The sequence below is a fragment of the Oncorhynchus clarkii genome, chromosome 20, assembly GCF_045791955.1.
Source record: "Oncorhynchus clarkii lewisi isolate Uvic-CL-2024 chromosome 20, UVic_Ocla_1.0, whole genome shotgun sequence".
Lineage (NCBI taxonomy): Eukaryota > Metazoa > Chordata > Actinopteri > Salmoniformes > Salmonidae > Oncorhynchus > Oncorhynchus clarkii.
The window spans coordinates 3129225-3155500 of NC_092166.1; the positions used below are offsets into that span (position 1 = coordinate 3129225).

At 45.9% G+C, this 26276-nt stretch overlaps 2 protein-coding genes across 5 annotated transcripts in view; both read right to left on the reverse strand.

The window, feature by feature from the left end:
- LOC139375792 (coiled-coil and C2 domain containing 1B) overlaps positions 1-796 on the reverse strand; it is a 32774-nt gene extending 31978 nt beyond the window's left edge. For 2 of the 4 annotated variants that reach the window (XM_071117657.1, XM_071117655.1), the window contains exons 1-2: positions 668-783; positions 100-215 (exon numbers count right to left, since the gene is read on the reverse strand). In XM_071117657.1, the coding sequence (XP_070973758.1) occupies positions 100-162 (63 nt within the window). In that variant the 5' untranslated portion in view covers positions 163-215; positions 668-783. Of the gene's footprint in view, positions 1-99; positions 216-667 lie in introns of all 4 variants that reach the window. The other 2 variants (XM_071117659.1, XM_071117656.1) reach the window with 2 other exon arrangements.
- A 3967-nt stretch (positions 797-4763) lies between these two features.
- Positions 4764-26276, reverse strand: part of LOC139376510 (serine/threonine-protein kinase MAK-like) — a 38597-nt gene continuing 17084 nt past the window's right edge. The window contains exons 6-13 of the mRNA XM_071119196.1: positions 25983-26154; positions 22692-22859; positions 22293-22613; positions 19952-20142; positions 18436-18506; positions 7949-8068; positions 6600-6725; positions 4764-4927 (exon numbers count right to left, since the gene is read on the reverse strand). Coding sequence (XP_070975297.1) covers positions 4764-4927; positions 6600-6725; positions 7949-8068; positions 18436-18506; positions 19952-20142; positions 22293-22613; positions 22692-22859; positions 25983-26154 — 1333 coding nt within the window. The remainder of the gene's footprint in view (positions 4928-6599; positions 6726-7948; positions 8069-18435; positions 18507-19951; positions 20143-22292; positions 22614-22691; positions 22860-25982; positions 26155-26276) is intronic.

Here is a 26276-nt window from a genome sequence, read left to right on the forward strand (position 1 = left end):
AGCTAGTGTGTGTGTGTAAGAGAGAGGTTAGCCAGCCAGCCTCCTCGTTGTCATTTTACGTTGTGACACACACACACACAGGTGATGTGTCCCTCTCACCTGTTTGGCTGCAGCTGCGCCCTGGCCCTTTGGCAAAGGAGCCCTCTTCTTCATCCCGAACATACCGCTAGTTTTAAAACACCCCTAACCGGAGGAATTAAACCGTCCCAAGAGATCTGGGGGAAAACAGAAGACGACAGACTAACGTTAGCTAGATAGCTAGCTAGTGATGTTGCTACGCTAAACGTCAGTTAGTTAACACTACTAACCAGTGTTAGTAAGTTCAACTTAAAGTTGCTAACTTAAAACAGTTGCAGGTGCAGCAGGTCATGTGAGCTAACGTAGCTAAAAAAGAAATATTGAAACGGCAGAGGCTAGTAGTGAACTAGTTAGTAAAGTTACCACAATTGTTTTGCTAAAATAGCTAACATTACACAGACAGTGGATTTGCTTGCTAGGGTATGAGGCAACCATTTCGTGACATGCAAAAACCGCCTCCCTTGAGGTAGCTAACGCTACTTCGGTGTTTTTAAGCCAGCTAGCAAACCATTAACATTCGCTAGTAGCAAAACTATCTGTGGGTAGTTAGTTAGCTAACGACGCTTATAGTACGACCATTGTCCTTTACCTACTCATTCACCACGAATGCAACGTACTTTCCTTCAAGGATAAACGTGAAATCTCCAGCCAGCGACCAGTTGACGGTTATTTACTCTCAGACTGACAACCAACTTCTTCTTCTTCTTCGTGTGTATTTCCCCGGCGGACTGAACGCTGTGTTGTATATTGCTGCCCATCGCAGGTCAGAGTGCAGATTGCACATTTTGTAAAAAAATAAACATAATTATAACATATATACTTAAAAAATTAGGGAACATTTTTTATTGTACCTACCATTTATTTGGCCCTAAACGAGCCTGAGGCCGTCAGCATGGCAGGATTGAACCCCTTCTCTCAACTTCCTGTAGATCTTCTGCACTGAAATCTTTCACATCCAAATATTTATCTGCTGCTGCAACTACCACATCTATCTTCTGTGATTTCCGTTCCATCAATGCAGTGCAGTTGATTACCATGGTTATAAATGCATGAAATTCAACCTTACTAAAATACATTTTCTCTGGATCTCTCTCTTCAGGCCTCAATGGGGGGCTCCCAATCAAATCCTTCATCCTTGAGCTATCCTCTACTTTCCTTACTGCTTCAGCATATGAAACCTTCTTCCGCACTCGAACTCTGGCAATCTCAACTTGTCTCTTTCTCTAGTACAGGGCACTTCAGACCCCCAGCTACATTGGCGATTCACAGTTTACACACAGTGCTTTCTCAACCCCAACTTCACACTTCCTCTGACTATGACCTCCTGCACACTTTCCACATCCTGGGACCTCCCTTCTACATACTGTTGCTACATGTCCAAATCCTTGGCACCTAAAGCCCCGTAGCAGGTTCGGAACAAACACCCTCACCAAATAGCTAATATACTGACTGACCTTACCAGGTAGAAACTCCATGTCGAAGCTCAACAAGACAGACAGGGTATACTCCCTTTCCCCATTTCTTCCGGGTCTGTGTCTCACCAAATGGTGGGTGTCACAAACACCAGGAATATTTTTTCTCATCTTATCCACCTCTACACTCAACGATACCCCAGAGGGCGTGACATAACCTATTCCCCCTCAGGAGACTGAAAAGATTTGGCATGAGTCCTCAGATCCTCAAAAGGTTCTACAGCGGCACACCATCGAGAGAGATTAAAGAGAATAGACAGTACGGGACCTTAAAGAGAATAGACAGTACGGGACATTAAAGAGAATAGACAGTACGGGACATTAAAGAGAATAGACAGTACGGGACATTAAAGAGAATAGACAGTACGGTGATGCCAGAAAACATAACCACATCAACAAGATATCTTCATGATATACTGCTAGAAAAATACGCAAACATAATAATTGAAGCTCTCAACCTGCTCCACTACAGCCCCATCGATGAGAATGGGGGGCGTGCTCTGTCCTCTTTTTCCTGTAGTCCACAATCATCTCCTTTGTCTTGATCACGTTGAGGGAGAGGTTGTTGTCCTGGCACCACACGGCCAGGTTTCTGACCTCCTGCCTATAGGCCGTCTCATCGTTGTCGGTGATCAGGCCTAAGTTCATCGTTGTCGGTGATCAGGCCTAAGTTTGCCAATGACACTGTTGTGTAATCGGCAAACTTAATGATGGTGTTGGAGTCGTGCCTGGCAGTTCAGTCATGAGTGAACAGGGAGTACAGGAGGGGACTGAGTACGTACCCCTGAGGGGCCCCTGTTTTGAGGATCAGCGTGGTGGATGTGTTGTTACCTACCCTTACCACCTGGGGGCGGCCCGTCAGGAAGTCCAGGATCCAGTTGCAGAGGGAGGTGTTTAGTCCCAGGGTCCTTAGCTTAGTGATGAGCTTTGAGGACAAAATGGTGTTGAACGCTGAGCTGTAGTCAATGAAAAGCATTCTCACATAGGTGTTCCTTTTGTCCAGGTGGGAAAGGGCAGTGTGGAGTGCAAGAGAGATGACATCATCTGTGGATCTGTTGGGGCGGGATGCAAATGATTGGGTCTAACGTTCTGGGAAAATGGTGTTGATGTAAGCCATGACCAGCCTTTCAAAGCACTTCATCGCTACAGATGTGAGTGCTACGGGTCGGTAGTCATTTAGGCAGATTACCTTAGTGTTTTTGGGCACAGGGACTATGGTGGTCTTTTTAAAACATGTTGGTATTACAGACTAGGTCAGGGAGAGGTTGAAAATGTCAGTGAAGACACTTGCCAGTTGGTCAGCGCATGCTCGCAGTACACATCGTGGTAATTCGTCAGGCCCTGTGGCGAGCAATAGCTCGAGACTTCCTTAGATATCGTTTGTAATCCATGGCTTCTGGTTGGGGTATGTATGTACAGTCACTGTGGGGACGACGTCCTCGATGCACTTATTGATGAAGCCAGTGACAGATGTGGTGTACTCCTCAATGCCATCGGAAGAATCCCGGGACATATTCCAGTCTGTGCAAAACAGTCCTGTAGTTTAGCATCTGCTTCATCTGACCACTTTTTTATTGATCTAGTCACTGGTGCTTCCTGCTTTAATTTTAGCCTGTAACCAGGAATCAGGAGGATAGAACTCACATCGGCTGCGGAGAGCGTGATCACACAGTCTTCTGGAACAGCTGGTCATGTATGTTTCAGTGTTATTTGCCTAGAAGTAGTTTAGCTCGTCTGGTAGGCTCGTGTCACTGGGCAGCTCTCGGCTGTGCTTCCATTTGTAGTCTGTAATAGTTTGCAAGCCCTGCCACATCCGACGAGCGTCAGAGCCGGTGTAGTAGGATTCGATCTCAGTCCTGTATCGATGCTTTACCTGTTTGATGGTTCGTCGGAGGGCATAGCGGGATTTCTTATCAGCTTCCCGCTCCTTGTCTGTCCAGAGAATGATTCACTGTTGTTCTTTGTCCATGTACTACATTTAAATAGTTATTCATTTTGAAAGATTACACATTTAAAAATGACACAAAAAAAGTATTCAGCAAGAAGAAAACACAGATAAGGACTTTAAAAATTTCCAGACCAAGCTTTTTTTTTGGGCACTTTTTTTTTATGAACAAAACTTATATTTGATATACAGACAAATGTTACCTTACAGAAAATAAGTATGGATAACTTGAACTCATTGGCTGCTTCAGAAGTAAAATAATACTTTTAATTTGAGTCAACTCTCACCTAAATCTAGAAAAATAATAACGAACATGTATTGAAGGTAATGCTGAAATATTGTACAGTACACCGACTGGAACGATGCTAGCTAGCTACATGACAACAGTTGACATCACATCCTGTAGTCCCAAATGGAACCCTTCATAGTCCACGACCTATGACCAGAGCCCTATAGGGAAGAGGGTACCATTTAGGACACAGTCAGAGACTCAGGCTAACAGACTAGAATGATGCTGTGTGTACACAACACAGCCAGGAAACAGTCCCTCTTCTCTCTAGTTGGTGTCCCTCCGCTCACGGTGCTCTGCAGGAAATAGTCCCTCTTCTCTCTAGTTGGAGTGCCCCTCCGCTCACGGTGCTCTGCAGGAAATTGAATTCTTCTTAAGAGTTGATTCTCAATAGGGGGAAACGGTTCTGACTGTTCTAATGCCCACCAGGGTTGGAGCCAATTACATTTACATTCAGGAAGTACACCGTCAATGGGTAGTCTTCTCAGTCATATGGCTATAGTGGGGTCAATGGGTACTCTTCTCAGTCATATGGCTATAGTGGGGTCAATGGGTACTCTTCTCAGTCATATGGCTACAGTGAGATCAATGGGTACTCTTCTCAGTCATATGGCTACAGTGGGGTCAATGGGTACTCTTCTCAGTCATATGGCTACAGTGGGGTCAATGGGTACTCTTCTCAGTCATATGGCTACAGTGAGATCAATGGGTACTCTTCTCAGTCATATGGCTACAGTGGGGTCAATGGGTACTCTTCTCAGTCATATGGCTATAGTGGGGTCAATGGGTACTCTTCTCAGTCATATTGCTACAGTGGGATCAATGGGTACTCTTCTCAGTCATATGGCTACAGTGGGGTCAATGGGTACTCTTCTCAGTCATATGGCTACAGTGGGGTCAATGGGTACTCTTCTCAGTCATATGGCTACAGTGGGGTCAATGGGTACTCTTCTCAGTCATATGGCTATAGTGGGCTGTGCTACCGGTGGCCTCCTCCGTACTTGGTGGCCCAGTCCACCCGTCCGTGAACAGGCTGGATAGGAGGAGGTCTGGACGAGGTGATCTTCCCTCCACTGTTGCTGTTGAGGCTAGAAGATCCAGGGATCTGAGGATTCGTGGGCTTGGTCTTCCATCCCTCGTACTCTGTCAGATCAAAGTGGAGAAGTTAGAGCAGGAAGCTCAACACAACCCAGGAGTCTCATTCTGTCTCCTCAACACAACCCAGGAGTCTCATTCTGTCTCCTCAACACAACCCAGGAGTCTCATTCTGTCTCCACAACACAACCCAAGAGTCTCATTCTGTCTCCTCAACACAACCCAGGAGTCTCATTCTGTCTCCTCAACACAACCCAGGAGTCTCATTCTGTCTCCTCAACACAACCCAAGAGTCTCATTCTGTCTCCTCAACACAACCCAGGAGTCTCATTCTGTCTCCTCAACACAACCCAGGAGTCTCATTCTGTCTCCTCAACACAACCCAGGAGTCTCATTCTGTCTCCTCAACACAACCCCGAAGTCTCATTCTGTCTCCTCAACACAACCCCAGAGTCTCATTCTGTCTCCTCAACACAACCCCAGAGTCTCATTCTGTCTCCTCAACACAACCCAGGAGTCTCATTCTGTCTCCTCAACACAACCCAGGAGTCTCATTCTGTCTCCTCAACACAACCCAGGAGTCTCATTCTGTCTCCTCAACACAACCCAGGAGTCTCATTCTGTCTCCTCAACACAACCCAGGAGTCTCATTCTGTCTCCTCAACACAACCCAGGAGTCTCATTCTGTCTCCTCAACACAACCCAGGAGTCTCATTCTGTCTCCTCAACACAACCCAGGAGTCTCATTCTGTCTCCTCAACACAACCCAGGAGTCTCATTCTGTCTCCTCAACACAACCCAGGAGTCTCATTCTGTCTCCTCAACACAACCCAGGAGTCTCATTCTGTCTCCACAACACAACCCAAGAGTCTCATTCTGTCTCCTCAACACAACCCAGGAGTCTCATTCTGTCTCCTCAACACAACCCAGGAGTCTCATTCTGTCTCCTCAACACAACCCAAGAGTCTCATTCTGTCTCCTCAACACAACCCAGGAGTCTCATTCTGTCTCCTCAACACAACCCAGGAGTCTCATTCTGTCTCCTCAACACAACCCAGGAGTCTCATTCTGTCTCCTCAACACAACCCCGAAGTCTCATTCTGTCTCCTCAACACAACCCCGAAGTCTCATTCTGTCTCCTCAACACAACCCCAGAGTCTCATTCTGTCTCCTCAACACAACCCCAGAGTCTCATTCTGTCTCCTCAACACAACCCAGGAGTCTCATTCTGTCTCCTCAACACAACCCAGGAGTCTCATTCTGTCTCCTCAACTCAACCCAGGAGTCTCATTCTGTCTCCTCAACACAACCCAGGAGTCTCATTCTGTCTCCTCAACACAACCCAGGAGTCTCATTCTGTCTCCTCAACACAACCCAGGAGTCTCATTCTGTCTCCTCAACACAACCCAGGAGTCTCATTCTGTCTCCTCAACACAACCCAGGAGTCTCATTCTGTCTCCTCAACACAACCCAGGAGTCTCATTCTGTCTCCTCAACACAACCCAGGAGTCTCATTCTGTCTCCTCAACACAACCCAGGAGTTTCATTCAGGTCAACTAGGAAATGAGTTCAGAAAGACAGAGGAAGTTAAGGAAACAAAGACATGGAAGATAGAGTAGATGTTTTTTTTTATTGAATACTGTAAATAAATGGCACTTAAACCATCATGTCTGTCTGTCTGTCTGTCTGGTCTGGTCTGGTCTGGTGCGATGAGACTTACTAGCAGAGTTGCCTCCTACGGTTGCTAGGTGACGGGTCCTGTGTCCAGCTGATCCCATCTCCTTCTGAAACGATGACGTGTAACTGCTACTGCTGGCAGGGTTGTAGGTGTTACTCAGGAAGTTATCTGGAAATAAATAACACTCTTTAACTATGCTACATCAATAAACCAAACAGCACGAATATTACAGCTATTCCTATATGTCTCAAACCAGAGACTAACTATTCACTAAATAGTCTATGAGATTACTATTCACTAATCTATATAGTCTACATGAGATGAACTATTCACTAATCTATATAGTCTACATGAGATGAACTATTCACTAATCTATATAGTCTACATGAGATTACTATTCACTAATCTATATAGTCTACATTAAACTACTATTCACTAATCGACAAGCAGAACTAAAATCTCACGTAAACTGTCTGTCCACGAAATATGAACTATTCACTAAATAGTCTATATGAGATTACTACTCACTAAATAGTCTATATGACAATACTAGGTTCATTAAAAGGTTCTACAGCTGCACCATCGAGAGCATCCTGACTCGTTCCATCACTGCCTGGTATGGCAACTGCTCGGCCTCCGACCGCAAGGAACTACAGAGGGTAGTGCGTACGGCCCAGTACATCACCGGGGCCAAGCTTCCTGCCATCCAGGACCTCTATACCAGGCGGTGTCAGAGGAAGGCCCTAAAAATTGTCAAAGACTCCAGCCACCCTAGTCATAGACTGTTCTCTCTGCTACCGCACGGCAATCGGTACCAGAGCGCCAAGTCTAGGTCCAAGAGGCTTCTAAACAGCTTCTACCCCCAAGCCATAAGACTCCTGAACATCTAGTCAAATGGCTACCCAGACTATTTGCATTGCACCCCCCAACCCCCCCCCCCCCCTCCCCCACACCGCTGCTACTCTCTGTTGTTATCATCTATACATAGTCACTTTAATAACTCTACCAACATGTACAATTACCTCAACTAACCGGTGCCCCCGCACATTGACTCTGTACCGGTACCCCCTCTATATATCTCCTACTGCTGTCTGATGACAGACATTTGATATCCTACTGCTATCAGACATTTGATCTCCTACTGCTATCAGACATTTGATCTCCCTACTGGAGTGAAGGATTTTATACTTTCTCCTGATGTCATGAATAAAGGAGTGGTGTAACTATATGCCGTATAGTTAGTTATATGCTGTACACGTATAGTATATTTTGTAAACTCCTGGCTGTACAATGAATGTCCCTACTGGGACAATAAAGATGGACATGAATGGGATTTGACTGTACTGTATTTGTGTAATAAAGGAATAATCAGTGATGTGAATTATTCTTACCTTTAGTAAGTGGCAGTCCTGCTCCCTGTGCCCTGGTTAAAGAGGAGTTGGCCCACACACTCCTTCCAGGCTGCTGCTGGCTTGTCTGAAAGCTGCTCTTGTTGGTCTTAGGGTTTACGCCTGGAACAGACCGAGGGAGAGAGGACAGAGAGAGAGGACAGAGAGAGACGACGACAGAGAGAGACAACGACAGAGAGAGAGAGACGACAGAGAGAGAGAGACGACAGAGAGAGAGAGAGAGACGACAGAGAGAGAGAGAGAGAGAGAGACGGCAGAGCGAGAGAGAGAGAGAGAGACGACAGAGAGAGAGAGAGAGACGACAGAGAGAGAGAGAGAGACGACAGAGAGAGAGAGAGAGAGAGAGAGAGAGAGGCAGAGCAGAGGTCAGGATCAGAGCTTCTGCATTTTTCAGCATTTTCTTTAAAAAAGATAGGTTAGGAGTTAGATAAACTTGGATTTTTTGTCAGGAACACATACTGGATTCTACCCTCTTCAACATAACCCCTACTTCAAATCAAAACTTAAAACCTACAACCTCATTTTGGACGGAATTACGGAATCACCTGGAAAGTTCACAACAACCAAGGATTTTTTACCCTATACAGCAAATTCTCTGGAAAACAACAGAAACCTGAAAACACCATCCAACCTGGAACTGAGTGAGTAATGTTTAGTCTGAAACAATATTTTATTTCCAAAAGCCAAGAAGAAAAATACACAACATTACTTTATAAGGACTGAATTCTAACATAATTCTGCCAAGCTTGATACAGCTTCAACTAGCACTGACGTGTCAAGTGAGAGGTGTCAAAGCCCATTAGCCCAACAATGGCAGGAGAGTCACACAGTCTACCCCAACCAAATGGAGAGGCCTTAGAAGCTCCCTCCCGCTGTTCAGAGGTAATTAAAATACAGTACCCTTTGCATGTAAAGAATGATAAGGCAAGAAAAGACCACAAGAAGAAGCTCCTTATGGAAAATCAAGAGACACTTTTTGCTGACTATTACAAAAATGGGAACATCAGCAACCTTATCTTCCACACAAACCATCCCCTGGCACGGCACAGTGCCATATTAGCACACTACCCCTTTGTTACGAGAGGGGGGATTAACGAGGGGTGGAAACTCAGAATACTTGATAACGAGGACTCTGAGTTAAGTAATATAAATATCTATAAATCCGGATCAGTAATGGTACAGAATAACCACAAACAGTTTCAGCTGGACTTTCACCTAATCAAAGAATTAGCCCAGCAGGAGAAGCTCTGCCTTGATAATGATACCCCCACACAGAGCGGGTCAGACCAGACCTCTTCATTATGTAACCCCACAGATGAGCAACCCCCAGTGGAGAGTCAACCTCCCAGCACAGATTACCACTCCCTCATTGAAATGAAGGACAAATTCACCCAGCTGGAGGTAAGACAGGTGGAGCTGGAACAGCAGGTGATTACACTTCAGTCAGCGCAGACCCAGACAACAGTCCAGCACAACAACAGCCCCTTAACCAGACCCGGAGAGCTGGAGGTGGACAGAGACATATCTGCACTTTGGACAGTGGTGAGACAAATACAACAGGAGAAAGAGGAGCAGAACAGAGCACTAGAGGAGAGTATCAGACTGCTGGTGGAGGAGAGGTTGAGGGGGATGGAGGAGAAGTTGATGGGGACGGCGTGTGACAGAGAACAACCCACTAGAGAGGTGGCCACCCCCACAGAGAAGCCAGCAGAACAGCCCACTTCAGCACCCAACAAAAGTCTCGACACCACAGCAGAACAGTCCACACCAGACCCTGAACATAGAGTCGACACCACAGCAGAACAGTCCACACCAGACCCTGACCATAGAGTCGAAATCACAGCAGAACAGACAAATGAAGAACCCCAAGCCCAGAGGCTCTCACCCCCTCTGAGCACCCCCCCTGTCAGCCACCCTGATAGCCCTTTTGACAACCCCCCCACACCCACTGAGGACAAACACAAGACACAGATTGTACTACTTATGGACTCAAATGGGAAATATATAGAAGAAAAAAAACTTTTTCCCAAACACAGTGTGTCTAAACTCTGGTGTCCAAACACCCAGCGTGCCCTCGACCTTCTGTCTGAGGCCAAACTAGGCTCACCCAGCCACATAATAATACACACAGGCACAAACGACCTGAGAGCACTGCAGGAAAGAGTGGCCACAGCACTGAAGAGAGTGATTGAAAAGGCTTCTTCTACTTTCCCCAACGCACAAGTGGTTATCTCCACCCTGCTACCACGAAAAGACTTCCACCCTGCCACAATACAGCGGGTAAATGCAAGTATTTCCCGTGACTGTGCCTCAAAACCAAACGTTTTCCTGGCCCACCACTCCACCCTGGACTTGAACAGCCTCTATGACCAGGTCCACCTCTACAAGGCAGCAGTGCCCACCTTTGCCCGAACTCTAAAGGACATCGCTCTCAAACGTATCCCCAACACTTCACACAGGAGCAACAGATCAATAGACACCCCATCCAGACCAGCGAGACACCCTCCCAGATCTGCAGGACCCCCCCCTGGACCTACACATAGAGGACCCACGCCAAGAGGAATTACATCCAGACCACAGTACACCCAGACACATCCACACCCCCACCCCAACCAATCAACACCCCCCCACGTCAACCATGCCCACACCCCATTTAGGCCCACCCAGGTCAGACCTATGCCACTCCTGCCCACCCCATGCACCCCACCCCCGCAAAGAGGGCCTCAACATGGAAGCCACACATACGCCCAGGTAGTGAGCGGGCAAACAGTCCCAACCCCCACTCTCACACTCGCCGAAGCCAATGGCATGTACCAGATGCTCAGCAGGCTCTGCTCACACTTACTGGCCTGAGGCCAAACCACGACCAACAACATTGGACACTCTATGGAACAAAAAGCCTTCACTATATTATCATGGAATATCCAAGGCCTGAGGTCATCTGCCTTTGGCCTAAAGAGCAGAAACCCGGACTTCACCAAAGAAATCGGTAATACAGACATTGTCATCCTGCAAGAAACCTGGTATAGAGGAGACGGACCCACTGGTTGCCCTCTAGGTTACAGAGAGCTGGTAGTCCCATCCACCAAACTACCAGGTGTGAAACAGGGAAGGGACTCAGGGGGTATGCTAATTTGGTATAGAGCAGACCTAACTCACTCCATTAAATTAATCAAAACAGGAACATTTTACATTTGGCTAGAAATTCAAAAGGAAATTATCCTAACAGAGAAAAATGTCCTCCTGTGTGCTACCTATATCCCCCCACTAGAATCCCCATATTTTAATGAAGACAGCTTCTCCATCCTGGAGGGGGAAATCAATCATTTCCAGGCCCAGGGACATGTACTAGTCTGTGGCGACCTAAATGCCAGAACCGGACAAGAACCTGACACCCTAAGCACACAGGGGGACAAACACCTGCCTGGAGGTGACAGCATTCCCTCCCACATATGCCCCCCTAGGCACAACTATGACAACATAACCAACAAAAACGGGTCACAACTCCTGCAGCTCTGTCGCACGCTGGGTATGTACATAGTCAACGGTAGGCTTCGAGGGGACTCCTATGGTAGGTACACCTATAGCTCATCTCTTGGCAGTAGTACTGTAGACTACTTTATCACCGACCTCAACCCAGAGTCTCTCAGAGCGTTCACAGTCAGCCCACTGACACCCCTATCAGACCACAGCAAAATCACAGTCTACTTAAACAGAGCAATAATCAATCATGAGGCATCAAAGCCAAAGGAACTGAGTAACATTAAGAAATGCTATAGATGGAAGGAATGCAGTTTGGAAACCTACCAAAAAACAATTAGGCAACAACAAATTCAATCCCTTTTAGACAATTTCCTGGGTAAAACGTTCCGCTGTAATAGTGAAGGTGTAAACTTGGCAGTAGAAAATCTTAACAGTATATTTGACCTCTCAGCTTCCCTATCAAATCTAAAAATCTCAAATAGAAAACCGAAGAAAATTAACAATAATGACAAATGGTTTGATGAAGAATGCAAAAATCTAAGAAAGAAATTGAGAAACCTGTCCAACCAAAAACATAGAGACCCGGAAAACCTGAGTCTACGCCTTCACTATGGTGAATCACTAAAACAATACAGAAATACACTACGGAAAAAGAAGGAACAGCATGTCAGAAATCAGCTCAATGCAATTGAAGAATCCATAGACTCTAACCACTTCTGGGAAAATTGGAAAACACTAAACAAACAACAACAAGAAGAATTATCTATCCAAAATGGAGATGTATGGGTAAACCACTTCTCCAATCTTTTTGGCTCTATAACAAAGAATAAAGAGCAAAAACATATACATGATCAAATACAGATCTTAGAATCATCTATTAAAGACTACCAGAACCCACTGGATTCTCCAATTACATTGAATGAGTTACAGGACAAAATAAAAACCCTCCAACCCAAAAAGGCCTGTGGTGTTGATGGTATCCTCAATGAAATGATCAAATATACAGACAACAAATTCCAATTGGCTATACTAAAACTCTTTAACATCATACTTAGCTCTGGCATCTTCCCCAATATTTGGAACCAAGGACTGATCACCCCAATCCACAAAAGTGGAGACAAATTTGACCCCAATAACTACCGTGGAATATGTGTCAACAGTAACCTTGGGAAAATCCTCTGCATTATTATTAACAGCAGACTCGTACATTTCCTCAATGAAAACAATGTACTGAGCAAATGTCAAATTGGCTTTTTACCAAATTACCGTACAACAGACCATGTATTCACCCTGCACACCCTAATTGACAACCAAACAAACCAAAACAAAGGCAAAGTCTTCTCATGCTTTGTTGATTTCAAAAAAGCCTTCGACTCAATCTGGCATGAGGGTCTGCTATACAAACTGATGGAAAGTGGTGTTGGGGGTAAAACATACGACATTATAAAATCCATGTACACAAACAACAAGTGTGCGGTTAAAATTGGCAAAAAACACACACATTTCTTCACACAGGGTCGTGGGGTTAGACAGGGATGCAGTTTAAGCCCCACCCTCTTCAACATATATATCAACGAATTGGCGCGGGCACTAGAAAAGTCTGCAGCACCCGGCCTCCCCCTGCTAGAATCCGAAGTCAAATGTCTGCTGTTTGCCGATGATCTGGTGCTTCTGTCACCAACCAAGGAGGGCCTACAGCAGCACCTAGATCTTATGCACAGATTCTGTCAGACCTGGGCCCTGACAGTAAATCTCAGTAAGACCAAAATAATGGTGTTCCAAAAAAGGTCCAGTCACCAGGACCACAAATACAAATTCAATCTAGACACTGTTGCCCTAGAGCACACAAAAAACTATACATACCTTGGCCTAAACATCAGCGCCACAGGTAACTTCCACAAAGCTGTGAACGATCTGAGAGACAAGGCAAGAAGGGCATTCTATGCCATCAAAAGAAACATAAATTTCAACATACCAATTAGGATTTGGCTAAAAATACTTGAATCAGTCATAGAGCCCATTGCCCTTTATGGTTGTGAGGTCTGGGGTCCGCTCACCAACCAAGACTTCACAAAATGGGACAAACACCAAATTGAGACTCTGCACGCAGAATTCTGCAAAAATATCCTCCGTGTACAACGTAGAACACCAAATAATGCATGCAGAGCAGAATTAGGCCGATACCCACTAATTATCAAAATCCAGAAAAGAGCCGTTAAATTCTACAACCACCTAAAAGGAAGTGATTCACAAACCTTCCATAACAAAGCCATCACCTACAGAGAGATGAACCTGGAGAAGAGTCCCCTAAGCAAGCTGGTCCTGGGGCTCTGTTCACAAACACAAACACACCCTACAGAGCCCCAGGACAACAGCACAATTAGACCCAACCAAATCATGAGAAAACAAAAAGATAATTACTTGACACATTGGAAAGAATTAACAAAAAAACAGAGCAAACTAGAATGCTATTTGGCCCTAAACAGAGAGTACACAGCGGCAGAATACCTGACCACTGTGACTGACCCAAAATTAAGGAAAGCTTTGACTATGTACAGACTCAGTGAGCATAGCCTTGCTATTGAGAAAGGCCGCCGTAGGCAGACATGGCTCTCAAGAGAAGACAGGCTATGTGCTCACTGCCCACAAAATGAGGTGGAAACTGAGCTGCACTTCCTAACCTCCTGCCCAATGTATGACCATATTAGAGAGACATATTTCCCTCAGATTACACAGATCCACAAAGAATTCGAAAACAAATCCAAATTTGAAAAACTCCCATATCTACTGGGTGAAATTCCACAGTGTGCCATCACAGCAGCAAGATTTGTGACCTGTTGCCACGAGAAAAGGGCAACCAGTGAAGAACACACACCATTGTAAATACAACCCATATTTATGCTTATTTATTTTATCTTGTGTCCTTTAACCATTTGTACATTGTTAAAACACTGTATATATATATATAATATGACATTTGTAATGTCTTTACTGTTTTGAAACCTCTGTATGTGTAATGTTTACTGTTAATTTTTGTTGTTTTTCACTTTATATTTTCACTTTGTATGTTGTCTACCTCACTTGCTTTGGCAATGTTAACACATGTTTCCCATGCCAATAAAGCCCTTGAATTGAATTGAAATTGAATTGAATTGAATTGAATTGAGAGAGAGAAAGACGACAGAGAGAGAGAGGAGAGACGACAGAGAGAGAGAGGAGAGACGACAGAGAGAGAGAGGAGAGACGACAGAGAGAGAGAGAGACGACAGAGAGAGAGAGGACAGAGAGAGAGAGGAGAGACGACAGAGAGAGAGAGGACAGAGAGAGAGAGACGACAGAGAGAGAGAGACGACAGAGAGAGAGAGGACAGAGAGAGAGAGAGAAACAGAGAGGACAGAGAGAGGAAAGAGAGAGAGGAAAGAGAGAGAGAGGAACGAGAGAGAGAGGAACAGAGAGAGAGAGAGAGGAACAGAGAGAGAGAGAGAGGAACAGAGAGAGAGAGGACAGAGAGAGAGAGGACAGAGATCGAGACTTTGTTGAGCACAGAACAGGTAACAGATGTATCTACAGTGCATTCGGAAAGTATTCAGACCCCTTAACTTTTTCCACATTTTGTTACGTTACAGCCTTATTCTAAAATGTATTAAATTTGTCACGCCCTGGTCTAAGTATTTTGTGTTTATTTTCATGTATTGGGTCAGGCCAGGGTGTGGCATGGGTTTTTGTATGGGGTGTGCTGGTATTGTAGCTAGTGGGGTGTTCTAGTGAAGTCTATGGCTGTCTGAAGTGGTTCTCAATCAGAGGCAGGTGTTTATCGTTGTCTCTGATTGGGAACCATATTTAGGCAGCCATATTCTTTGGGTGTTTCGTGGGTGATTGTCCTTAGTGTCCTCTGTGTTAGTTTGCACCAGTTTAGGCTGTTTCGGTTTTCACATTATGTTTATTGTTTTTGTAAAGTTCGTGTTTCTTTATTATTAAATAAACATGGATTGCAATAACCACGCTGCATTTTGGTCCGATCCTTGCTACACCTCCTCATCCGAGGAGGAGATAGAAGAAAGCCGTTACAAAATTAAAAAAATGATCATCAATCTACATACAATAACCCATAATGACAAAGTGAAAACAGGTTTTTAGACATTTTTGCAAACGTATAAAAATATAAAAAACGTATAATTATACAGACTCTTTGCTATGAGACTCTAAATTGAGCTCAGGTGCATCCTGTTTCCCATTGATCATCCTTGAGCTGTTTCTACAACTTAATTGGAGTCCAGCTGTGGTAAACTCAATTGATTGGAAATTATTTGGAAAGGCATACACCTGTCTATATAAGGTCAGACAGTTGAAAGTGCATGTCAGAGCAAAAACCAAGCCATGAGGTTGAAGGAATTGTCCGTAGAGCTTCGAGACAGGATTGTGTCGAGGCACAGATTTGGGGAAGGGTACCAAAAAACAGCTGCGGCATTGAAGGCCCCCAAAAACAATGGCCTCCATCATTCTTAAATGGAAGAAGTTTGGAACCACCAAGACACTTCCTAGAGCTGGCCGCCCGGCCAAACTGAACAATCGAGTGATAAGGGCCTTGGTCGGGGAGGTGACCAAGAACCTGATGCTCACTCTGACAGAGCGCCAGAGTTCCTCTGTGGAGATGGGAGAACCTTCCAGAAGGACAACCATCTCTGCAACACACCACCAATCAGGCCTTTATGGTAGAGTGGCCAGATGGAAGCCACTCCGCAGTAAAAAGGCACATGACAGCCCGCTTGGAGTTTCCCAAAAGGCACCTAAAGGACTCTCAGACCATGAGAAACAAGATTCTCTAGTCTGATGCAACCAAGATTGAACTCTTTGGCCTGAATGCCAAGCATCACGTCTGGAAGAAACCTGGCACAATCCCTACGGTGAAGCATGGTGGTGGCAGCATCATGCTGTGGGGATGTATTTCAGCAGCAGGGACTGGGAGACTAGTAAGTCAGGATTGTGGGAAAGATGAACGGAACAAAGTACAGAGAGACGCTTGATGAAAACCTGCTCCAGAGCGCTCAGGACCTCAGACTGCGTCAAAAGGTTCACCTGCCAACAGGACAACGACCCTAAGCACACAGCCAAGACAACGCAGGAGCTGCTCCGGTCAACTGTAGGTGATATTATTGTGAAGTGGAAACGTCTAGGAGCAACAACAGCTCAGCCAGCAAAGTGGTAGGCCACATAAGCTCACAGAACGGGCCCGCCAAGTGCTGAAGCATGTAAAAACTGTCTGTCCTCAGTTGCAACTCTCACTACCGAGTTCCAAACTGCCTCTGGAAGCAACGTCAGCACAAGAACTGTTCGTCGGGAGCTTCATGAAATGGGTTTCCATGGTCGAGCAGCCGCACACAAGCCTAAGATCACCATGCGCAATTCCAAGTGGTCTAAAGCTTGCTGCCATTGGACTCTGGAGCAGTGGAAACACATTCTCTGGAGCAGGGGAAACACATTCTCTGGAGCAGGGGAAAGACATTCTCTGGAGCAGGGGAAAGACATTCTCTGGATCAGGGGAAACACATTCTCTGGAGCAGTGGAAACACATTCTCTGGAGTGATGAATTAAACACATTCTCTGGAGCAGGGGAAACACATTCTCTGGAGCAGGGGAAACACATTCTCTGGAGCAGTGGAAACACATTCTCTGGAGCAGGGGAAACACATTCTCTGGAGCAGGGGAAACACATTCTCTGGAGCAGGGGAAACACATTCTCTGGAGCAGTGGAAACACATTCTCTGGAGTGATGAATCAAACACATTCTCTGGAGTGATGAATCAAACACATTCTCTGGAGTGAGGAATCAAACACATTCTCTGGAGTGATGAATCAAACACGTTCTCTGGAGTGATGAATCACGCTTCACCTTCTGGCAATCCGACGGATGATTCTGGGTTTGGCGGATGCCAGGAGAACGCTACATGCCTGAATGCATAGTGCCAACTGTAAAGTTTGGTGGAGGAAGAATAATGGTCTGGGGCTGTTTTTCATGGTTCGGGCCCCTTAGTTCCAGTGAAGGGAAATCTTAACGCTACAGTATACAATGACAGTCTAGACAATTTTGTGCTTCAAACTTTGTGGCAACAAGTTGGGGAAGGCCCTTTCCTGTTTCAGCATGACAATGCCTCTGTGCACAAAAGTGAGGTCCATACAGAAATGGTTGGTCGAGATCAGAGTGGAAGAACTTGACTGGCCTGCACAGAGCCCTGACCTCAACTCCATTGAACACTTTTGGGATGAATTGGAACGCTGACTGTGAGCCAGGAGGCCTAATCGCTCAACATCAGTCCCTGACCTCACTAATGCTCTTGTGGCTGAATGGAAGCAAGTCCCTGCAGCAATGTTCCAACATCTAGTGAAAAGCCTTCCCAGAAGAATGGAGGCTGTTATAGCAGCAATGTTCCAACATCTAGTGGAAAGCCTTCCCAGAAGAGTGGAGGTTGTTATAGCAGCAATGTTCCAACATCTAGTGGAAAGCCTTCCCAGAAGAGTGGAGGCTGTTATGGCAGCAATGTTCCAACATCTAGTGGAAAGCCTTCCCAGAAGAGTGGAGGCTGTTATAGCAGCAATGTTCCAACATCTAGTGGAAAGCCTTCCCAGAAGAGTGGAGGCTGTTATAGCAGCAAAGGGGGGACCAACTCCATATTAATGCCCATGATTTTAGAATATTTATTTATTTAATTTTATTTAACCTTTATTTAACTAACTGGGAAGCCAGTTAAGAACACAGGGAGGTATCTGGACCCTACCGGTTTCAGTACCACAGGACTTTACCAGGGAGGTATCTGGACCCTACCGGTTTCAGTACCACAGGACTTTACCAGGGAGGTATCTGGACCCTACCGGTTTCAGTACCACAGGACTTTACCAGGGAGGTATCTGGACCCTACCGGTTTCAGTACCACAGGACTTTACCAGGGAGGTATCTGGACCCTACCGGTTTCAGTACCACAGGACTTTACCAGGGAGGTATCTGGACTGGTGCAGATAGTGCTGCTTCACTGATGACGTGTTGGACTTGGGCTCTGCAGACCTACACACAATCAAACAATACATGAATCAATATAAAACCGCATGTGGAAATACTGTATAAGTGGATGTAATTTTCTAAGACAAGAATGTATCATGTCTAGGAACTAGGAGTTTTCCTAACCACACTAGGAAAAACAGCATATTTAACTATTCTGTTGCTGGGAATCTGATTCAGACCAAGGTCTCATCTGCAGCTATGTTTGTCCTGATCATGTAACCTGCCTAGAAAAAGCTAGACCTAGTCCCTAGCCAGGCATGACGAGGGGAAGAAGCAGAAGGCCCTAGTCCCTAGCCAGGCATGACGAGGGGAAGAAGCAGAAGGCCCTAGTCCCTAGCCAGGCATGACGAGGGGAAGAAGCAGAAGGCCCTAGTCCCTAGCCAGGCATGACGAGGGGAAGAAGCAGAAGGCCCTAGTCCCTAGCCAGGCATGACGAGGGGAAGAAGCAGAAGGCCCTAGTCCCTAGCCAGGCATGACGAGGGGAAGAAGCAGAAGGCCCTAGTCCCTAGCCAGGCATGACGAGGGGAAGAAGCAGAAGGCCCTAGTCCCTAGCCAGGCATGACGAGGGGAAGAAGCAGAAGGCCCTAGTCCCTAGCCAGGCATGACGAGGGGAAGAAGCAGAAGGACCTAGTCCCTAGCCAGGCATGACGAGGGGATGAAGCAGAAAGCCCTAGTCCCTAGCCAGGCATGACGAGGGGAAGAAGCAGAAGGCCCTAGTCCCTAGCCAGGCATGACGAGGGGAAGAAGCAGAAGGCCCTAGTCCCTAGCCAGGCATGACGAGGGTAAGAAGCAGAAGGCCCTAGTCCCTAGCCAGGCATGACGAGGGGAAGAAGCAGAAGGCCCTAGTCCCTAGCCAGGCATGACGAGGGGAAGAAGCAGAAGGACCTAGTCCCTAGCCAGGCATGACGAGGGGAAGAAGCAGAAGGCCCTAGTCCCTAGCCAGGCATGACGAGGGGAAGAAGCAGAAGGACCTAGTCCCTAGCCAGGCATGACTAGGGGAAGAAGCAGAAGGACCTAGTCCCTAGCCGGGCATAACGAGGGGAAGAAGCAGAAGGCCCTAGTCCCTAGCCGGGCATGACGAGGGGAAGAAGCAGAAGGCCCTAGTCCCTAGCCAGGCATGACGAGGGGAAGAAGCAGAAGGCCCTAGTCCCTAGCCAGGCATGACGAGGGGAAGAAGCAGAAGGCCCTAGTCCCTAGCCAGGCATGACGAGGGGAAGAAGCAGAAGGACCTAGTCCCTAGCCAGGCATGACGAGGGGAAGAAGCAGAAGGCCCTAGTCCCTAGCCAGGCATGACGAGGGGAAGAAGCAGAAGGACCTAGTCCCTAGCCAGGCATGACTAGGGGAAGAAGCAGAAGGCCCTAGTCCCTAGCCGGGCATAACGAGGGGAAGAAGCAGAAGGCCCTAGTCCCTAGCCGGGCATGACGAGGGGAAGAAGCAGAAGAACCTACCGGTAGTTGTCGTTGTCCTGGTGTTTGTCCCTGAGAGATGCGATGCTGGGTTTCTTGGAGAAGGAGATGCCCAAGTCAGAGTCATCCACCTCATCCCAGGTGTCTGCTGCCTTCACCGACGTCTGTCCCCACCGCCTCCTACCGTTCCGCAACCCTGACACGGTGTTCTCACACCTCGCTGGAGTGGCTTTCTGTTGGACCAAGTTCCACATCAAATATTACATGATAATGTCATGTGTTATAGAAGTCTCCAAATGAAATACCGTTACCATGTTTGACCAGGACTGCTTTTGGTGTCTCATTCATCTTTGAGGGGTCTACAATGTGGTTTTTAAAATCTGTATTTTGTATTTTCAACTATCAAATATTTTACTGATTTACAGTTCATGTAAGGAAAATCAGACAATTGAAATAAATAAATTATGCCCTAATCTATGGATTTCACATGACTGGGAATACAGATATGCATCTGTTGTTCAGATACCTTAAAAAGGAAAGTAAGGCTGTGGATCAGAAAACCAGTCAGTATCTGGTGTGACCACCATTTTCCTCATGCAGCGCGACACATCTCCTTCACATAGAGTTGATCAGGCTGTTGATTGTGGCCTGTGGAATGTTGTCCTACTCCTCTACAATGGCTGTGTGAAGTAGCTGGATATTGGTGGGAACTGGAACACCCTGTCGTACACGTTGATCCAGAACATCCCAAATATGCTCAATGGGTGACATGTCTGGTGAGTTTACAGGCCATGTTTCTGAGACATTTTCATCTTCCAGGAATTGTCTACAGATCCTTGTGACATGGGGCTGTGAATTATCATACCGTTATCATGCCGTGCAGTATCATGCTGAAACATGAGGTGATGGCGACACGACAATGGGCCTCAGGATCTCGTCATGGTGTCTCAAATTACCATAAATTAAATGCAATTGTGTTCGTTGTCCGTAACTTATGTCTGCCCATATCATAACCCCACCGCCACCATGGGGCACTCTGTTCACAACATTAACATCAGCAAATCGCTCACCCACATTACACCATAAACGTGATCTGCGGTTGTGAGGCCGGTTGGACGTACTACCAAATTCTCTAAAACGACGTTGGAGACGGCTTATGGTAGTGAAATGCACATTTAATTATCTGGCAACAGCTCTGGTGTAGTCAGCATGCACACTCCCTCAAACCTTGAGACATCTGTGGCATTATGTTGTGTGGCCTTTTGTCATCAGCGCAAGGTGCACCTGTGTAATTATCATACATTTGAATCAGCTTGTTGATATGCCACACCTGTCAGGTGGGTGGATTATCTTGGCAAAGGAGAAATGCTCACTAACAGGGATGGAAACAAATTTGTGCATTAAAATTTGAGAGAAATAAGATTTTTGTGCGTTATGAAACATTTCTGGGATATTTTATTTCAGCTCATTAAACATGGGACCAACACTTCACATGTTGTGTTTATATTTTTGTTCAGTGTATAATAACCCCGTTTGAGAGGACATAAGTTGATAGACTGACAGTATATAATGTTTAACAACACATGATCTCTTTACATTGACAGTGTGTTTCTATCGGATACAAGAAGCTATTGACTTTAAAGTATATGGGGTGGCAGCGTAGCCTAGTGGTTAGAGCGGTGGACTAGTTGCTAGTTCAAATCCCCGAGCTGTTCCGAGCTGTAAGCCATCATTGACAATAAGGATTTGTTCTTAACTGACTTGTCTAGTTAAATAAAGGTTAAATAAAATATCCCAGCCTATATTTTATTTAACCTAGACAAGTCAGTTAAGAACAAATCCTTATTGTCAATGATGGCTTAGGAACGAACAGTGGGTTACAGCTCAGAACAGCTCGGGGATTTGAACTAGCAACCTTTCGGTTACTAGTCCACCGCTCTAACCACTAGGCTACGTATACAATACATCCCATTGAAGTCATTTAACAGACTCTCTTATCCAGAGTTACTACAGTACAGAGTGTCTCATTTAACAGACTCTCTGAACCAGAGAGACTTACAGTACTGAGTCATTTAACAGACTCTCTTATCCAGAGACACTACAGTACTGAGTCATCTCCACATAATCCATAGAGATAATACTGCTATATTGCTAGCTACACCACTGACCTGACCTGGGTGTTTGACCAGGCTGAGTGGGGATGGCTGGCTAAACCACAAACCTGTGTCTGGGTGTTTGACCAGGCTGAGTGGGGATGGCTGGCTAAACCACGAACCTGTGTCTGGGTGTTTGACCAGGCTGAGTGGGGATGGCTGGCTAAACCACAAACCTGTGGCTGGGTGTTTGACAAGGCTGAGTGGGGATGGCTGGCTAAACCACAAACCTGTGGCTGGGTGTGTTTGACCAGGCTGAGTGGGGATGGCTGGTACTGGTGCTGGCTGTGTCCATCCCAGTCTGTGTTGTGTTGAGGCTGGTGGATCTGCTGGAGGGGCTGGTGGTGCTGAACCCTGCCCTGTCCCTGGGTTGGCTGGGGCTGGGTCTCTAAGATGGTCTGTAGGTCGGCCTTGCAGAGGGGGAGAGGTTTGGGCTCTGTAGAGGAGGCCTGCTGAGCTGCTGCGGTCCTGCTCTGGGCTTTGTGCTCCTCCAGGTACTGAGGTGGAGGACCCAACGCCTGGCCCACCTGGAAGTACAGGTACCTCAGAGCCTGGAACACAGTGAGAAACCAGCATATTAATCCTCATTGGAGGTTGGTCTCTTCTGGGGTTAGGGTTAACATGTATACCTGTATGGCAGTGGGTCTCTTCTGGGGGTTCCACTGCAGCATGTCCCTCATCAGAACCAGGGCCTCATTGGAGGCGTTGGGGACCAGCAAGCGCAAGCTGGTCGGGACACACTGGGGGAAACAAAAGTTCATTGAGGCTGCTAGGTTGTAGCCCTCGGGCCAGTCCATCTGGTAATGGGAAGATGAATAAATAAAGTTGAGTAAGCAACAACATCAGCACCAAGAAAAAACAGCAACAGTAACAGCAACAGGGCCTCCCGATTGGCGCAGCGGTCTAAGGCACTGAGGGAAGCCAGTTGAGGCGTCACTACAGCCTCGGATTCAATCCCAGGCTGTGTCGCAGCTGGCCGTGACCTGGAGAACCATGAGGCGGCGCACAATTGGCCCAGCATCGTCCGGGTTAGGGGAGGGTTTGTCCGGCAGGGATTTCCTTGTCTCATCGTGCTCTAGCGACTACTTGTGGTGGGCCGGGCACCTGCAAGCTGACTTTGGTCGTCAGTTGGACGGCGTTTTCTCCGACACACTTGTGCGGTTGGCTTCAGGGTCAAGAAGCAGTGTGGCTTGGCAGGGTTGTGTTTCAGAGGACGCATGGCTCTCGATGAGACAAGATCGTAACTAAAAATTAGACACCATGAAAATGGGGTAAAAAATAAATAAAATGCAGCAACAGTAACGACAGCAGCAACAGCAACAACAACAACAGTAACAGCAACAACAGTAACATCAACAACAGCAACAGTAACAGCAACAGCAATAGTAACAGCAGAAACAGCAACAACAGCAACAGTAACAACAGTAACAGTAACAGCAACAACAGTAATAGTAACAACAGTAACAACAGCAACAGTAACAGTAACAGCAACAACAGTAACAACAGTAACAGTAACAGCAGCAACAGTAACAGTAACAACAGCAACAGTAACAGCAACAACAGTAACAGTAACAACAGTAACAGTAACAGCAGCAACAGCAGCAACAGTAACAACAGTAACAACAGTAACAGTAACAGCAACAACAGTAACAGTAACAACAGTAACAGTAACAGCAACAGTAACAGCAGCAACAGTAACAGTAACAGTAACAACAGTAACAGTAACAGCAGTAACAGTAACAACAAACAACAACAGTAACAGTAACAGCAACAACAGTAACAGCAGCAACAGTAACAGTAACAGTAACAGCAACAACAGTAACAGTAACAGCAACAGCAGCAACAGTAACAGTAACAACAGTAACAGTAACAGCAGTAACAGTAACAACAAACAACAACAGTAACAGTAACAGCAGTAACAGTAACAACAGTAACAACAGTAACAGTAACAGTAACAGCAGTAACAGCAGCAACAACAGTAACAGTAACAACAGTAACAGTAACAACAGTAACAACAGTAACAACAGTAACAACAGTAACACCAGTAACAACAGTAACAGTAACAGCAACAACAGTAACAGTAACAACAGTAACAACAGTAACAGTAACAACAGTAACAGTAACAGCAGCAGCAACAGCAACAACAGTAACAGCAACAACAGTAACAGCAGCAACAGTAACAGCAACAGTAACAGTAACAGTAACAACAGTAACAGTAACAGCAGCAACAGTAACAGTAACAACAGTAACAGCAGCAGCAACAGTAACAGTAACAGTAACAGCAGTAACAACAGTAACAGTAACAGCAGTAACAACAGTAACAGCAACAACAGTAACAGCAGTAACAGTAACAGTAACAGCAGTAACAACAGTAACATCAGTAACAACAGTAACAGTAACAACAGTAACAGCAGTAACAACAGTAACAGCAACAGTAACAGTAACAGCAGTAACAACAGTAACAGCAACAACAGTAAAAGTAACAGCAGTAACAACAGTAACAGCAACAACAGTAACAGCAGTAACAACAGTAACAGCAACAGTAACAGTAACAGTAACAACAGCAACAACAGTAACAGCAACAGTAACAGTAACAGCAACAACAGTAACAGCAACAACAGTAACAGCAACAACAGCAACAGTAACAACAGTAACAACAGTAACAGCAACAACAGTAACAGCAACAACAGTAACAGTAACAGCAACAACAGCAACAGTAACAACAGTAACAACAGTAACAGCAGTAACAGTAACAGTAACAGTAACAGTAACAGCAACAACAGTAACAGTAACAGCAGTAACAGTAACAACAGAAACAGCAGTAACAACAGCAACAGAAACAACAGTAACAACAGTAACAGTAACAACAGTAACAACAGTAACAACAGTAACAACAGTAACAGTAACAATAACAACAGTAACAGCAGTAACAACAGTAACAACAGTAACAACAGTAACAGTAACAATAACAACAGTAACAGCAGTAACAACAGTAACAGCAGCAGCAACAGTAACAGTAACAGTAACAGTAACAGTAGCAGCAGCAGCAGCAGCAACAGTAACAGCAGTAACAGTAACAGCAGCAACAGTAACAGCAGCAACAGCAGCAACAGCAGTAACAGTAACAGCAGTAACAGTAACAGCAGCAACAGTAACAGCAGCAACAGTAACAGCAGCAACAGTAACAGCAGCAACAGTAACAGCAGCAACAGTAACAGCAGCAACAGTAACAGCAGTAACAGTAACAGCAGTAACAGTAACAGCAGTAACAGTAACAGCAGTAACAGTAACAGCAGCAACAGTAACAGCAGCAGCAACAGTAACAGCAGCAACAGTAACAGCAGCAACAGTAACAGCAGCAACAGTAACAGCAGCAACAGTAACAGCAGTAACAGTAACAGCAGCAACAGTAACAGCAGCAGCAACAGTAACAGCAGCAACAGTAACAGCAGCAACAGTAACAGCAGCAGCAACAGTAACAGCAGCAACAGCAGCAGCAGTAACAGCAGCAGCAACAGTAACAGCAGCAGCAACAGTAACAGCAGCAACAGTAACAGCAGCAGCAACAGTAACAGCAGCAACAGTAACAGCAGCAACAGTAACAGCAGCAACAGTAACAGCAGTAACAGTAACAGCAGCAACAGTAACAGCAGCAGCAACAGTAACAGCAGTAACAGTAACAGCAGCAACAGTAACAGCAGCAGCAACAGTAACAGCAGTAACAGCAGCAGCAACAGTAACAGCAGCAACAGTAACAGCAGTAACAGCAACAGCAGCAACAATAGTATTAGCAGAAACAGCAACTACAACATCAGTAACAGCAACAGCAACATTAATAACAGCTACAGCAGTAACAGTGTGTGTGTGTGTGTGTGTGTGTGTGTGTGTGTACACATGTATGACTGAATATTCTTGCCCACCTTCTTCATGGTGCCCAGCACCTGGCAGATCTTGAAGATCTCGTCTACCTCGCTGTTTCCAGGAAACAGAGGTCTGAGTGTGTAGAGCTCTGCCATGATGCAGCCCACTGCCCAGATGTCTATCGGAGAGCTATAGGACTGGGACCTCAGGAGAACCTCAGGGGCGCGGTACCTGGGGACGGGAGGAGACAGGAGGATCTGTCAGACTATAGAGCCGAGACAGGATTGTGTCGAGGCACAGAGATCTGGGAAGAGTACCAAAATATTTCTGCAGCATATAAGGGCCCCAAGAAC